This window comes from Eulemur rufifrons, chromosome 8 (assembly GCF_041146395.1).
Source record: "Eulemur rufifrons isolate Redbay chromosome 8, OSU_ERuf_1, whole genome shotgun sequence".
In the NCBI taxonomy this organism is placed as follows: domain Eukaryota; kingdom Metazoa; phylum Chordata; class Mammalia; order Primates; family Lemuridae; genus Eulemur; species Eulemur rufifrons.
Window position 1 is genome coordinate 3,070,971 of NC_090990.1, and position 16,766 is coordinate 3,087,736.

General features: G+C 41.7%; 1 protein-coding gene across 1 annotated transcript in view; it reads right to left on the reverse strand.

Annotated features, from left to right (window-relative positions):
• DNAJC11 (DnaJ heat shock protein family (Hsp40) member C11) overlaps window positions 1–16,460 on the reverse strand; it is a 64,502-nt gene extending 48,042 nt beyond the window's left edge. The window contains exon 1 of the mRNA XM_069479285.1: window positions 16,373–16,460. Within this exon, the coding sequence (XP_069335386.1) occupies window positions 16,373–16,444 (72 nt within the window). The 5' untranslated portion in view covers window positions 16,445–16,460. The remainder of the gene's footprint in view (window positions 1–16,372) is intronic.
• Window positions 16,461–16,766: the final 306 nt, after the last annotated feature.

Below are 16,766 nucleotides of genomic sequence, written 5' to 3' on the forward strand. Positions count from 1 at the left end.
ATACAGAACTCCCTAGAAGAGATGGGCTTCAATATTTGCATCTCAGCATTTTCTCTTTTTTCTTATTCATGCTAGAGTTTTTTCCCTGTCAACTTTAATTATACAATGCATTACTTGGTGCACTTACCAATATACCACCTATACCAGTGTTGTAAACATAAATAATAAATAATGGGAAAATAGAATATATCTTCTCCAGGTAAGTTCACTTAAGTGACAAGGTAAAAAGGTCTTCATTCTCTCTTAAACAGCCAATACTAATAATTATTTTCCTTCTGCAAATTTTAATTATTCTTTCCTGTATCATGTAAAAGTTACAAGCACAGGATTAGATAGATTTGACTGACTCTAGGTTAGAATGCTATTTCCTGGTTATTAAAATTAAATTAGATGACAACAGAGTAGAATATGTAGTCTGCAAGACTTTCTTTAATCATATTAATAAATGGCTTAATATGCTATTGATTAAGTAATGGAAATGAGAAGTTTCATTTTTAATAAATGTTATATTCAATAAAAAGTTAAATTGGGCCTTTCATCATAACTGAAAAGCTAACGTTACTGGTTCAATATTTTATAAATGATAACCTCCTTTGCTATCATAAAAATACTGACATAATTTCAAAATGTAATGAGATATTAAGAATGATACCTAAAGTTGCATACTTATTTCTAAAATTCTACAATAAAATTAAGGGACATATCCTGCTTTGTCTATAAAGTTTCATCATCTCAATCATCTAGTTATATTTTCATAGGGTAGACTATATGTTAGGATACAAATTAAGTCTCAATAGATTTTAAAAGGCTGTCATCATACAAAATATCTTTTACTACCATAACAGGATGAAGTTAAAACTCAGTAATAGAAGGAAAACTGGAAAATTCACAAATTTGTGGAATTAAACAATATACTCTTAAACAACCAATGGATCAAATAGGAAATCACAAGCAAAACAGGAAGATGCTTAGACACAAATGAGAACGAAAATACAACACACCAAAACTTATGGGATGAAGCAAAAGCAGTGCTAAGGGTGAAATCTGTAGCTGTAAATGCCTACATTAAAACATAAGAAAGATCTAAAATCAATAACTGGCCAGGCACAGTGGCTCACACCTGTAATCCCAGTGCTTTGGGAGGCCAAGGCAGGAGAACTACTTGAGGCCAGGAGTTGGAGACCAGCCTGGGCAACACAGCAGTACCCCATCTCTACAAAAAATTTAAAAATTAGTTGGGCTTGGTGGCACACACCTGTAGTCCTATCTACTACTTAGGAGGCTAAGGCAGGAAGATCATTTGAGCCCAGGAGTTCAAGGCTGCAAGTAAGCCATTGCACTCCAGTCTGGGTGACAGACTGGACTGAGACCCTGTCTCACAAATAAATTAATTAATTAATTAAAAAAACAAAACTAGAAAAAGAAAAAACTATCTCCCAAGACTGAATCACGAAGAAATAGAAAATCTGAATAGGCCTATAACTAGTAAAGAGATTGAATCAGTAATCAAAAAAACCTCCTGACAAAGAAAACCCTTGACTTGATGGCTTTTACTAGTGATTGCTACCAAATATTTAAAAAACTAACACTGATTCTTCTCAAATTTTTCCAAAACACTCAAGAGGAGGGGATACCTCCAAACTCATTCTATGAGGCCAGTATCACCCTGACACCATCGCCAAACAAAGATACCATGAGAAAACCACAGACCAACAACGTTTATGGACGATGATGCAAAAAACCTCAAGAAAACACCAGCAAACCAAATTCAGCAGAATATTAAAAGAAATATTCACCATGACCAAGTAGGATTTATTCCTGGAATGTGAGGCTAGTCCAACATATGAAAATAAATCAACATAATACACCATATTAACATAATGAAGGGGGGAATCCACATGATCATCTCAATTGATACAGAAAAAGCATCTGGCAGAACCCAACATTCTTTCATAATAAAAACACCTAACAAACTAGGAATCAAAGGAGACTACCTCAATTTAATATGTAAAACTCATAGTGAATATCATATTCAATGGTGAAAGACTGAAAAACTTTTTCTCTAACATAAGGAACAAGGTATGGATGTCTGTTTTTGCCATGTCTATTCAACTTTCAGTAGGAAGTTCTAGCCAGAGCAATTAGGCAAGAAAAATAAAAGCATTCAAATTGGAAAGGCCAAAGTAAAATTATCTCTGTTCTCAGATGATACAATCTTATATGTCCCTAGAGAATCCACAAAAAAACCTGTTGGAACTAAAAAACAAATTCAGCAAAGTAGCAGGATACAAAGTCAACACGCAAAAACAAGTTGCATTTCTATATGCTAACAATGAAGCACCTGAAAAGGAAGTTAAGAAAATAGTCCCGTCTACAATAGCATCAAAAATAGAGTAAAATACTTAGGAATTAATTTAACCAAGGAGGTAAAAGACTTGTACAATGAAAACTACAAAACACTGCTGAAAGAAATTAAAGAAGACATAAATAAATGGAAAGACATCCTATGTTCATGGATTGGAAGATCTAATATTAAATTGTCAGTACTACCCAAAACAATCTACAGAGTCGATACAATCCCTATCAAAATCCAAATGATGTTTTTTTGTAGGAATGCAAAAGCTGATCCTCAAACTCACATGAAATTTCAAGGGGGCCCCTGAAAAGCCAAAACAATCTTGAAAAAGAACTAAGTTGGAGAACTCACACTATCTTACTGCAAAAACTTACTATAAAGCTATGGTAATCAAAACAGTGTGGTATTGGCATAAAGATAGACATATAGACCAATGAAATACAGACCCCAGAAATAAGTCATATTTCTTGCATATATAGTCAAATGATTTTTGACAAGAATGACAAGACCATTCAATGGGGAAAGGGCAGCCTTTTCAACAAATGCTTTCTGGAAAACTGGATGTACACATGTAAAAGAATGAAGTTACCTAAGAACATACACAAAAATTAACTCAAAATGGATCAAATACCTAAACATAAGAGCTAAACTATAAAATTCTTAGGAAAAAATATAGGAGAAAAGCTTTATGACATTGGATTTGGCCATGATTCTTAGATATGACAACAAAGGCACAGGCAACAAAAGAAAAAAAACCAAATTAGATTTCATGAAAATTATAAAGTTTTGTGCATCAAAGGACAATATCAACAAAGTAAAAAGTCAACCCATGAAATGGGAGAAAATATTTGCAAATATGTCTGATAAGAGATTAATATCTAGAATAGAGAGCTCCTAAAACTCAACAACAGAAAAGCACACCCAATTCAAAAACAGGCAAAGGCTTTTAACAGACATTTCTCCAGAGAAGACATACAGATGGCCAGTAAGCACATGAAAAGATGTTCAGTGTCACTAATCATTGGGGAAATACAAATCAAACCCACAAGATGCCACCTCACACTCATCAGGATGGTCACTATCAAACAACAACGAAACAAAACGGAAAATAACAAGTGTTGGCCAGGATGTAGAGAAATTGGAACCCAGAATTCTATACTCAGCCAACTATTTATCAAATCTAAAGGCAAAATATAAGAACATTTTGAGATATACAAAGTTTAAAAAATTTTCCCTCTCAACCAACTTTTATAAGGGAAACTACTAGAAGCTGAACTCCACCAAAATAAAGAAGAAAACCAAGAAAGAAAAAGGTATAGGATACAGAAAAGAGTAGACCAGCCCTGGAAAAAAGAGTCCTAGGAAGATGGTGATGGGAAATCCTATGGCCATGTTTGTTTAGCAGGCCTAGCAACCGATATAGCGTAGAGACTTCTGGAAGAAATGCCCCAGGAAAAAAATGGAACTGATGGACTACTTGATATATTTGTATTAAGAGGAATATTAGAAGTCTATTGAAAAGTTGGAGAAGAACTAGTGACAGACACATAGAAATGTAAAAAATGAAGCTGTGTGGTAGCTCTGCATGTGTAAATAGGCCTTCTCATCTGGTGGGCTTCTCTGTAAAATGCCTGGGAGGAGACCTAGAAGTCTCATTTGGTGGTCTTTTTTCTTTGAAAGGTTAGTTTCTTCAGGGAAGAGCCCAGAGAACAAATGGAAAAAGCTGGAAGTCTCACCTACAGGGCATAATTTCTATTTCTTCACCTTTCTGTTTAGGGAACCCCACTCCTGCCCTCTCCTGTGTCTACTGTCTAGGCTCTAAGGACCCTCTGGTTTAATTTCTCCGGAGAATAAACCTGTTTCCTGGCTGGGCAGGCTGCAGCACTCTCATCAGCACTGAGTATTGTCATTAAAAAACCCCAAAACTTTGTCAATATGGTAGGCCAAAAAAGGGGAGAGATATCTTCTTTTAATTTGCATTTGTTTGTTTGTTTACTAGTAAAGGCAAACATTTGTCCATATATTTGCATTTTAGATTTATTTTATGAAATAATCTATTCATTCCCTTTGTATTGTTTTCCTATGAGTGTATTCATCTTTTTGATTTCTAAGCGTTCCTTATGTACGTTAGAAATGTGAACCTCTTAACAAATAAACATCTTGCAAAGTTTTTAGTCTTTCATGATATGTCTTAGGTTTTACTTTTGTTCCTTTAACAAACACATTTCCCATCTTTACAGAGTCAAATTTATCAACTGTCTCTTTTCTGATTTCTGCTGTGATGTCATGCTTAGAAAAGTCTCCTGACTCCAATTTCATCATACTTGCTTCCCCTAAATTATTAAGAATTGATGAAGTTGCTAACCTTTCCAACTATTTAAATTCTAGTGATGGAGACCATCTCTGGAATCAACCTGACAGCACATATTCTAAGAGTACACTGCCACTCTGCTTTGATTTTCCATCTTCATTTAACAAAGTAAGCTAACGTGTGAGGTGTATCAGTATGTCTGCACCGTGACCGCATTGGTCAGGATAGGCTAGATCAGTGGTTCGTAAGTGTGGTCTGGGGCACTCCAGGAATCCCTGAGACCCTTTCAGGGGGTCCACAAGGTCAAAACTATTTTTATAATAATACTAAACTGCTATTTTCTTTTTTCACTCTCATTCTCTCATGAGTGTACAGTGGGATCTTTTTGAGGCTACATGATGTGATATTGTTCCAATGGTTAATGAAATGTGCATATGTGTGTCTTATGTTTTCCAGAAATTTCTAAAGTGCAGTTTTAGGGTATAAATACAAGAGTTTTCAGAGATGAATCCAATTAACTCTCAGTTCTTTTACAGTGTTCTTATTACCTTTGGTTATACCTGATACGACATCTGTGTATCTGTGACCTCATTATTGTCCAATATAGTTATTTTGAAATCCTTACATTTTCCTTGTGCCTAAACTAAAATACAAGAAGTACTTGTCTTGTTTTACAACAATATTTTATCAATTACTCAGTTTTAATTTCTCTTATAATTAAATCTCGATAGCTATAAACCACATAAACAAAAGCTCCTTGGGATCCTCAATAATTTAAGAATGTAAAAGGGTCCTGACACCAAAAAGCTTTGGAACTGCTGGGCTAGATGATACTGCGGCAACAAACAATCCAAAGATGCCAAAAGTTTATTTCTCCCTCACTTTACATGTCCATCTCAGGTCGGCTAGTACTCTGTTTGGCAACGTCCTCAGGTCCCGGCTGACAGAGCAGTCACCCTTTGGAACCACTGTCAATCACCAAGGCAGAGGGAAGAGTATGAGACCCTCTTGCTCACACTGGCATTTAGATGCTTGAGCCTGGAAGTGACACACATCACTTCCACTCACACCAGTGGTTAGAACTAGTCACACGGCCTCACTCAACCGCTAGGGGACCAGGAAGTGCAGGAAGTACCAGCTGTGCCAGGCAAGTGAAGAGCCTTTGGTTTGGTGTACTGCACTCATACCTACCGTGATGATGATACTTTGAAGACTGAATAGAGCACACAAGTAATGACTTAATAATACCTCATACTTATATTCACTTTGAGAATACTAAAGCCATGAGGTTTTTTGTTACTGAAGCCTATAATGTCAAACTCAAACTTCCAAGCTGCATGTATATTACTGAATTTCAGTACTAAGTCTCCACAGACTATATTCTATTGGATTTTGGGAAGTTTGCCTGATTACCACAACTGAAGACTCATTATTGTCCATATGTTCCACAATAATCTGACTGACATAAACTGCATCAGCTAATAAAAACCTGTAATTTTGTATGATAGTCGGTGCTCATATGCTTTAAAGGGAAAAGCAGACTTCAGAGCTAATTAACACCAAGATAGCATGGGTGCTTTCTGCTGAGTAAGAGCTGTTTCATGGAGAAAAAAAGTGCCACATATTATTTGTTGTCATTTAGTAGATATTGATTACACTAAGAGACTAAGCCATTCACCTAGCAAGTGAATTTAAAAGCAACCATATAACTGGACTTGGTAAACAATTTTCTACTTCATTTTGTAAAGATTCCAACTATGCAGCCTGAAGCTTTACATGATAAAACCCCTCTCACATACAGCCTCACCATATTCTGATGCCATTTTTACTGCTCAGAATAGCCCTCTTCCCTTTTCATTTCCATGTGGAACAGCTTTGGAAGATCTGGAAATAAGCTCCTGTCCATAGAATTCATCCTCAAACAGTAATAGATCCCAGCGATGGATATGGAATCATCCTACAGCATCAAGCATGGTGTAGACTATACTAACTCATTCTGTCTGACTGATCTTTGTAAGGAACATTCCAAGTAAAATAGGGTTTAAAGTGAGACTAACCTATATTTACTGTAAAAATTCAGCTCTATTTAACTGACACACACACAAAAACTATATAAAAGTATATCTGATCCATCTGAAACTTATTTTCTTTTACAAACATCATTAAGGGTGCTAGTGCAAAAGATGGTAAACAAGCAACCTTTCCCCACTGCAACAAAGAAACACATGAGGAAGACAATCAATTTCTGCCAGATGAAAAGGACAAGCCCAGCAAGGGAAAAGCAGCTGTTGCACATTCTAGCACGACAGCCACAGTCTTGGACTGAGTCTCCACAGGCTTCCCTTGTTCTGGGGCCTGAGCACAAAGGCGTGTGTTTGCATTTGCTCTGCCTTTTGTGCCTGACTTCAAACAATTTTCATAAGCAAAAATTTAACTGATGGGGGTGGGGTAGTAAAAAAATAAAAAAAATAAAAAATTTAACTGATAACTAATACATTCCTTCCAATAATAAATTCCTCTAGAATAATTTGTTTGTCAAAACTGCAACGGGTTCCCCAAGAATACAGGTAGTTCATAAAGTAAAATGTACCTAGACAAGGTGAGTATGGCATTAGCAAATACTCAGCACTTCAATCAGTAAGTTCACTGAATGTCAGCTGGCTTTAGGAACCATTAGAGATACAGAAGAAATACAATATGGTCCCTGCCCTCAAGAAGATTAGAAATAGATGTGGGGTTTCCCCCTTCTAGAAATCCCATATACACATGGATTTAACTAAATAATATAAAACAGAAATGCTAACATTAATGGTGCAGAAATAAGGTCAGGGCAGTCAGAATGTAAAGAAAACTACACAGGGGCAGTGAGACATAAATGGGAACACAAAAGGTGGATTTTGATTTGCTTTGGGTGTCCAAGACGGGCCGAGGCAATTCACGGGAAAATACCCTGAGGAAAGAGGTTGGTGTTGGGGACAGAAAGACAGAACACTGACCAAACTGGCAAGAGTAAAAGCGCGTAAGTGGCAGGGAGTAGGCAAGAAGCTAATTTGGACATCCACCCAGCTGCTCATTCTCAGCAAACATTGTCAAGTACCTGTTATGTGCCTGGCACTATGCTGGACATATAATGGTGAACCTCACATTCCCTGAGCACCTGGGGCTTCCTTTGCAGCGGGAGAAGGCAGAACATCACCACTGAGTAGACAGAAAATACACAAAACATCTAACTTACAAGGGGCTTTAAAAATAGAGACAGAGTTTCACCCTTACCCAAGAAACAAGAGGAGGCCATACCAATGTTTCTGGGTAGAGAAATAATGTACCTAGTACTGTTTGTTAATCTTAATTTGGTACAGCTGGATTAAAACAGACAAAAACCAAAACAAGAGAGACTTGAAGGAAACTGCAGCAGAAATTCAGGGATTATGGGGGCTGGCCAGCAGCGCAGAAGTTGAAACAGAAATGAAGGGATCAGAATCTGATAGTTCTACGGGACAATTAAAAGTATGATTTAGCTCTGTACGGAATGCTAAACAGAGATGAAGCATCAAAGAGCATTCCAGGCTTTAGGCTCCACTGTATGCATTGGGGAAACTGGGAGGTAGTCAAGAGAGGAAGAAATGAATTTAAGCATGCCGGCGTAACGTCCGGAAGGCAGACAGAGATGCAGGGCTGAAGCAAGAGCCAAGGAGGTGAGGACTGAACCTTGGGAAATGACTCTCTAAGGAGGACAGAGAACGAGCAACAGGCAAAGTGAAAAATGAAGACCGAGAGCATCACAGACGCCAAAGGAAACTTCAAGTTGTCAATGGTCTCACAAACACATCTGTATAGATTTATAGCTAACAAAATAATTCCACTGACATTTCCTCATTTAATACTCACAAAATGTCTTGAGGGTGGTATGAGAATCCCCATTTTACAGACAAAAATCCAGGCTGGGTGCAGTGGCTCATGCCTATAATCCTAGCACTCTGGGAGGCTGAGGTGGGAGGATGGCTTGAGCCCAGGAGTTTGAGACCAGCCTGAGCACAAGAAAGACCTCGTCACTACAAAAAAATAGAAAACTTAGCTAGGCACGGTGGCACGTGCCTGTAGTCCCAGCTGCTTGTGGGGTTGAGGGAGGAGGATTGATGGAGCCCAGGAGTTTGAGGTTGCAGTGAGCTGTGATGATGCCACTGCACTCTACCTAGATAACAGAGCAAGACCCTGTCTGGAGAAGGGAAAAAGAAAAAGTCAAACCCAGACCTGACTCCAGAGGCTGAGTTCTTTAAAGCCACTGTTTTCACAAAGATGTCTTTCCAAGCTCCACCATTGTCTCCAGCCATTTCAAATCATCAGCAACAAATGCTCATTGGTGCTTAATCATGCAAGGTGCAGGCTAAGCGGTTTCAGCTGTCCTTCTCTAACACCCCTGCGTTCTACCGCGGGTCAGGTGGACACACTACATTTCACATGATTTTGGAAATCTGTCCCCTAAAGCCATTTTAGGACTCTTCACTTTGAAGTAACCAAATCATAAATGAGTCAGAAGAGCTCAATAGGCAATTGATCAAACAATTCCAAGTTTCTACAACTAGGAATAACCTTTGAAACTTAGTAAGTTCTACTTAACCTTGAGCTCTACTTAACCTAGAGTTAAGGAAAAATTCATAAAACTCACAGAACACAATACGCCAAGATGGCAATATAAATTTGAAAAAAGAGATTAGACAATCAGTAACGACAGAATCCCAAATACTAAAAACAGGGAGGAGGCACATCACCTTTAAGGTTTACAGGGCAGAGGGGGAATCGTGTCCTCCAACTTACATCTCTGCAGAAATAACAGAAATGGGCCAAAGGGGCAGAAATTCTGATTCCTGGTCAGACCATTCCAAGGGCTTAGGAAATATTTTCCTATCATTGCACAACTTTGTTTTCATTACTCTTCCTGGTCATATCCATGCATTTATTTGGTGCTCATGAGGCACAATATAGTACATAAAGAGGCCAGAGTCTCTAGAAACAAGCTCCAGAGTTCCTTTTGAACTTTTGTCAGAATTGATGGCTCAGATCCTATCTTCACATCAAGAACTTGGCTTATTTTTCCCTAAAACCTGACCTTATGTTTTCCTTGTCCATGTCCATCTGTTATATCCAGCCCACTCACGCAGACTTCTCGTGTTTGATCCCTACTGGCCTGGCATTTTACTGCTGAAGAATTTTCTGGCTCCTGCAAACTAAGGGTGGAATATTGTACACTCATAACATGCAGAACACGCACAAGTGGTTCTGACAGTCTGTGAGCCAAACAGGCATCGAGCCATCAGGCTCTGTCTTGGAGGAGGCTTCACTCCAGGCTACAAGCTTCTTCCAGGCAGTGGGATCTGTACAATGTGTGCGCCACATCAGTGGTGATGATGCAGCACTAGTCCCAATGGTCTTCTTTTTAAAACATGTGTGCCCCCTTTAAAAAATGTGGGCTATTTCATTTTGTTTATTCAGGTTAGTTTTCTTATATCCTTTCCTGAACAAGGCAGGGTATAAATAAATTAAAATGAAAGTTTAATAAAAGCAAACACTAAAATCCTACAGCCAAGCAAAACCTGCTGCTCTCATGTCCTGGATTTTCTTTTCCATTGTTTTATTAATAAACTCACAGCAAATACAAAAGCTTTCAATTAAATTCTTTTTAAGAAAGAAAAAAAAGGTATTTTGGTAGATAATGCAAAACTAGAGCATTAAAATTTCAAGAAGCAATTGTTTGAAATGCCCAAAGCAGAAAGGTAATAACTGGCTTACAGTTCATTAAAGAAACACATCTTAAAATCTAACCTCACGTTGTTTGCCGACTACATTATAAGATGACACTGGAACTGGCTGGGCGTCCTCACCTCCCCTTCCCTACCCACACGCAGCTTCTCAACAACCCACTGCCCACCCCCATTTGCAGGCCCCTTCAGAGTTGAGAGCCCACAACTGTATCTTGGGTGCTACTCTGCCTTTACCCCAGACACCCCTTTTTTGGATCGCCCCTGAGCTTGCAACCTGCTCCCATGCTTAGCCCCAACATCAAGGAAGCCCCAACCCCCAAGTCAACTCTGTAGGAAGCACAGTTCTCATAGATAACCGTCCTCTGATGAAAATAAACTCAGCATTTTGAACAGGAAGAGTAAAGAAAACTACAGGAATTCATAACCTAATGCTTAGCATAAATTCTGGTACCATGTTTTTTAGTAATACAATAGATGAATAGCAAATTTAGCCAGGATGAAGCATACAAAGGCTTTCCATGTACATGTATGTCTTTTCACATAAGCAAAACTTCATACTTAACAAAATCCAAGAAATAACAGTACGTACGTATTAACTGAATACTTACTTAGACCAGGCACTTTATATATATATCCTTACCACATAGCCACACGTCATCCTGGTCTATGGCGAGCAAATGCTTAGGACATTATTATCTGTTACCCACAGTTCCCCAGTAAAGAAAACAAGGAGCAGAAAGGTTAAACTACTAGCCTAGAGGCATAAAACTCCCACAGGAGTGAAAAACGGGATTTGAATACAGGTCTCTCTGGATGCGAAGCCCCACACAGAGGCCTCCCTCTATCCTCTCAGTAACTAATGGGCTGTTGCCTCCATTCTGCCGGCAAGTAAGCAGAGGCTCTGACAGGTTAAATGACTTGTTTAAGATCACCCAAGTGACAGGCAGCATGGGCTGAAATTCCCGTTCCTCAGCTCCTTGGCTTATCAGACACCCTAAGGAATGTGGTCATCTGCTTAAGTCCTGTTTTGGACAACCAAGGCGGAACCCTATGTGCCCAAGGCACACATTTAACTGGGGTCGCTGTTTTGAATATCAAACTTTGAATACAGCCTAGAAGATGGGCAACTCGTTGAAGGAACTGACCTTCTCAGACCCATCTTTATTTCCCTCATTAAAACTAAATTAACTGCCCACCAGGAGGGTAGATAAGCAAACAACGAACCAACAGACATGTCTCACTGCTTTAGGGCCCTGAGTGTGCACCTGGCTCAGCTGAACCTTCTACAACTCAATTTCGGCAGACGGCAGAGTTGTCCTGGTTGGGGCGGGGGCGGGGAGGGCAGTCTGCTGCCTCCTCTTTCGTAGGTGACTTTGACCCCAGGTCAATCCTGAGAGTGACCAGTGGACCTTCCTCTACTGCTCTAGCCCTTTCTTCCCATCTGCAGTCCAAATTCGAATGTTTAGTCTCACTCTGTGGCTGTAAGCTGTAGCCCAAGAAACCCAGACAACTGGCTTCATTCCAAGGAAGGAATTAAAATGAGGGGACTTGGGGAAAACGTTTTACTGGTAGTTGATACTTTTGGACTTGTAGTTTTATGGCTGCTCTTGAAAGATGAACACTTCAGATCCCTGACCTCCATACATGGACTATAGGAACAAAACTTTTATTTATTAACAACTTCATTTTTTACTTAACATTTTATAAACACTGCTGAATGACATGCTGTAAAAATAAAATTCTTTCAAAGGAAACAGGACACTGATAAACTAGGAACCAGAGTGAATTATTTAGGAATAAATTAGGTTTTAAAGTGTCAATTAAAATTTCTATAAAAAGTGTGAGAACCAGGAAAACTTAACTCTGATGTACTGTTAAGGAATCCTTTCTCCAAATAAATTTTAGAAAATCATCCTGGAAATCTCAGATGAGTTAGATTCTAGGCACCACATAATGCACCTAACAACACTAAACCAGAAAGCCAACCTGGTTTCCGTGTGCCCAGTTAATGATAAATTACTCCCTCCCCTCAATGTGAGGCAGGTAAGGCAGGTAAGGCTCCGCTCTGTAAACAAGAAATCTAGAACACCAGAGTAGGGGAGTCATTAAAGATTCTTGTTTACAGCAGAATTTGGTGGTCCTGTCTAGCTTCCCACTTCACTTTCTGGAATACAAATTTAAGGGTATATTTTAAAGTGTAAAACCTGAGAAGGGAGATTTTTTTTTTTTTTTGAGACAGAGCCTCACTCTGTTGCCTGGGCTAGAGTGCCGTGGCATCAGCCTAGCTCACAGCAACCTCAAACTCCTGAGCTCAAGCGATCCTCCTGTCTCAGCCTCCCGAGTAGCTGGGACTACAGGCATGCGCCACCATGCCCAGCTAATTTTTCTACATATATTTTTAGCTGTCCATATAATTCTTTCTATTTTTAGTAGAGACAGGGTCTCGCTCTTGCTCAGGCTGGTCTCGAACTCCTGAGCTCAAACAATCCGCCCGCCTCGGCCTCCCAGAGTGCTAGGATTACAGGCGTGAGCCACCTCACCCAGCCGAGAAGGGAAATTTTTAAGCTGATTTTTGACATTTCTACATCACGCCAATTGTATAATCCTATTATGTTTATAATTTTAAAGTAGAATCCTCTGGTTTTATCTTAAGTTGCTTTCATTTCAGATTTATTTTCTTTTTCTTTTCTGAGACAGGGTAGCTGTGTTGCCTAGGCTGGAGTGCAGTGGCCGGATAATAACTCACTTTAACCTCAAATTCCTGGGCTTAGGCTATGCTCCCACCTCAGTCTTCCAAGCAGCTGGGATTATAGGTGTACACCACCACGCCCAGGTAATTTTTAAATGTTTTGTAGAGATGGGGTCTCACTACGTTGCCCAGGCTGGTCTCAAGTGATTTTCCTATTTCAGCCTCCCAAAGCACTGGGATTACAGGTGTGAGTCCCTGTGCCCAGCCTCCATTTGAGATATCTAAGGAGAAGTCTCTGAACTCTACTGAACATTGAGAATTCTGAAGATACTCTTTTGAAGGGTCTTTGAGGTACCAGTGGGAAGAGGACCTTGCCTCTCACAGTTATAATTAAATGGAAGCTAGCTCTAGAACTGACAGCAAACACATAAACAGGTATTAATGTATTCTTCCAACCACACGTGCAGGAATTATGATTACTTCTACTTTTTCCTCCACCTAAATCATGTTATTTCAACTTCAGATTTGATTTCACACAAAAAAAAGTTCCAGTAAATATCAAGTCCAGACATCACCTTCAGAGCTTCTAGTGGAATCCTGGGACAGGAAATGGGCATACCACACCTGATGACGACATTGAACAGAGTTTGTTGACAAAGGCAACACAAAATGACTTAAGCAAGGGGGTATGTTTCATAAAGATTTAACCTGTAGCCCATAAATATGGGAAGTGCCTTGACTTACTGGGAGAAGTAAAAATTTTTCAAAAGAAGTATTTCTTTGGCTTCCATCCACAAGTCCAATAGCAATGACAGCCCCTAAAATTCAAGCAGTTTCAAGGTATACTTTTGACAAATGTTTACCTAGGACTTCGGCTACGCCTATTCTTCTAGATCTTTTTGATCTGCAGCTGCCTAAAGTTCAGTAAGCCTGATAAATGGCTGCTCAATTCCTGATAACCCAGACTAACTGTAAATGAGCGATAAGAAAGGCTGATTTCAGAAAGACTGGCTTCACTTACTGTTTGGCTTCCAAGATCTGGAAAAAACTTAAACAACTAGCCAGGCTGGGCGTGGTAGCTCATGCCTGTAATCGCAACACTTTGGAAGGCTGAGGCAGGAGGACTGCTTGAGAACAGGAGTTTGAGACCAGCCTGGGCAACAGAGTAAGACACTGTCTTTACAAAAAATTTAAAAACACAGGGCGTGGTGGCTCAAGCCTGTAATCCTAGCATTCTGGGAGGCCGAGGCAGGTGGATCGTTTGAGCTCAGGAGTTTGAAACCAGCCTGAGCAAGAGCAAGAGCAAGACCCCGTCTCTACTAAAAAATACAAAGAAATTAGCTGGACAACTAAAAATATACAGAAAAAAGTAGCCGGGCATGGTGCCACATGCCTGTAGTCCCAGCTACTCGGGAAGCTGAGGCAGAAGGATTGCTTGAGCCCAGGAGTTTGAGGTTGCTGTGAGCCAGGCTGATGCCACGGCACTCTAGCCCGGGTGACAGAGCGGGACTCTGCCTCAAAAAACAACAACAACAACAACAACAACAACAAAATTAGATGGGTGTGGTGGCACTTGCCTATAGTCCCAGCTACTCAGGAGGCTGGGGTGGGAGGATTACTTGAGCCCAGGAGTTTGAGGCTGCAGTGAGCTATGACTGGGCCACTGCACTCTAGCCTGGGTGATTGGGCAAACTCTGTCTCTTAAAAAATTAAAAAAAAAAACCAAACAACAATTAGCCAGACATCTTCATTCAAAGGAAAAAGACTTACTGAAGGCTAAAGAAGTGATTTGCCAAAGCCTCATGGTTGATTAGTTACAAACAGAACAAGATCCCCCAGGTGCCCTATAGCAGCCTAACAAGATCTTCTATTCCCCAAAATATTTCACTGGATGTTTTCATGGTATAACGACTCATACATTTGAGAGATTCTTATGTGGGGAGCCCAAGGATATAGTACCAGAACCAGCAGCTTTGCAGTCTAAGGACTGGAAAGGTAAGGTGGCAGAACAGCATAGAGCTCAAGAATCTGGGCTCCAGAGTCAGACTGCTCAGGCTTTTGCATTCTAGTGGTGTGACTAGAGAAATTACTTAATCTCTCTACAGTTTCTTCAACTATCAATCAAGGATTATCACACCTACCTTAACAGCTGTCATAAGAATTAAGCAACAACATAAAGTGTTCGTTCATTACGGCGGCCCTGCACAAAGCAAGCACTCAAAAGAATGTTATTAATAGTTACTATTAACACCATACAGACCAATATTTACTGACAACATACACTGGACCAGCTTTGCTTAGGATAGACAAACTAGGATATCTTCGATCACCACTGGAAAACCTGAGAGATGGAATTAGAGATTCTCTGGCAGGGCTGAAAAGTCTGGACCCAGCAGATAAACGATCCACTTTATGACCTGACCTTGGAAGCCTTCCTGACCTTCATACCGATCTCAACTCCAGGCTAGTCATCAAGACAGGAAATGCACGGGGGCCCTGCTGTGTGCCAGACTACGTTGGTGAGACTCTCGCGCATTATCTTTATTTGGTGAGGAAACAAGGTACAAGCACTTGGTATGAATGCTGAAGCCATTGTGAGGGCACCATTTCTCTCTTGGCCTAGGACTTCTTCCCAGTCTGCGGCCTCCGAGTCGAGGCTGTATGTCTTGAAGGCTCTACCTTACATTTCTGGACAGCAGCTCAGGGGAATGAAGGCAGGTAGGAGACCCGTGCCTCTGAGGCTAGACTCACTTCAGAGGCAGGACGTCCCCACGAAAGGCTCGGGGACTGGACAGAGTCTTGGGGAAGTTCCCTGGTGGCCGTGACCTTGGTGCCCAAGACTCAGTTTGCCATCGTGGTGACCGCAAGCGATGACACAGGCCCTCAGCCAGGGCGGGTATGTGAGCCAAGCGCGGTACCGAGTTCCGGGGGGCTGGGAACCCCACTCGGGTAGCCTCCTGGGGAACCCTGTTTCCTCCAGTGGGTGTGGGGACCTCTGGCCCTGCCTGGACAGAGCGCACGCGGCGCACCGGCCGCCGAGAGCAGGAGCAGAGGCCGACCCCGGCACCCACGGCGGGAGGGTCCGGGCGGTGGGGACGGCTCCGTTGGCCAGCGGGCGTGCACGTCGGCGGGGTCACGCGGCCTCTCTAGCCGGCCCGGGCGGCCTGTGGCGGGGGCAGGGCTGTCGCCCCCAGCCCAGCCCTCCCGAATGACCTGGCCTGGCCTCAGCCCCGACAGTGTCCCGCCGCAGGCCTCACCTCCCGGCGCACGTTCAGCAACGAGTAATAGTCTTCATTGTCCAGCTCCTCCTCGCTCAAGGCCGTCGCCATCTTCGCAACCTTTCACCCCGCCAAACCGGCAAGGCCGTGCCCAAGAGGGCCCCGCGATCTGCAGCCGGGGGCTGCGGCCCGGCCCGGCTGCGCCACAGCGGCCCCTGGCGGACCGGAGCCGCTCGCCCCCTGCAGGAGCGCGCCTGCGCGGTGCGCCCCCGCGCGGCTGAGGCCGGCATGTGGCGTCGAGGTGGTCCGGGCGGGTGGCCACGCGAGGGGTGGCCACACTGGGCCCTCCACGTGCTGCCCACGGGCCCGCGCGCGGCGAGGCTGCGCACCCGGGCTTGAGATTCAACCTTAGGGCCTTTCCTGAACTAGGAAG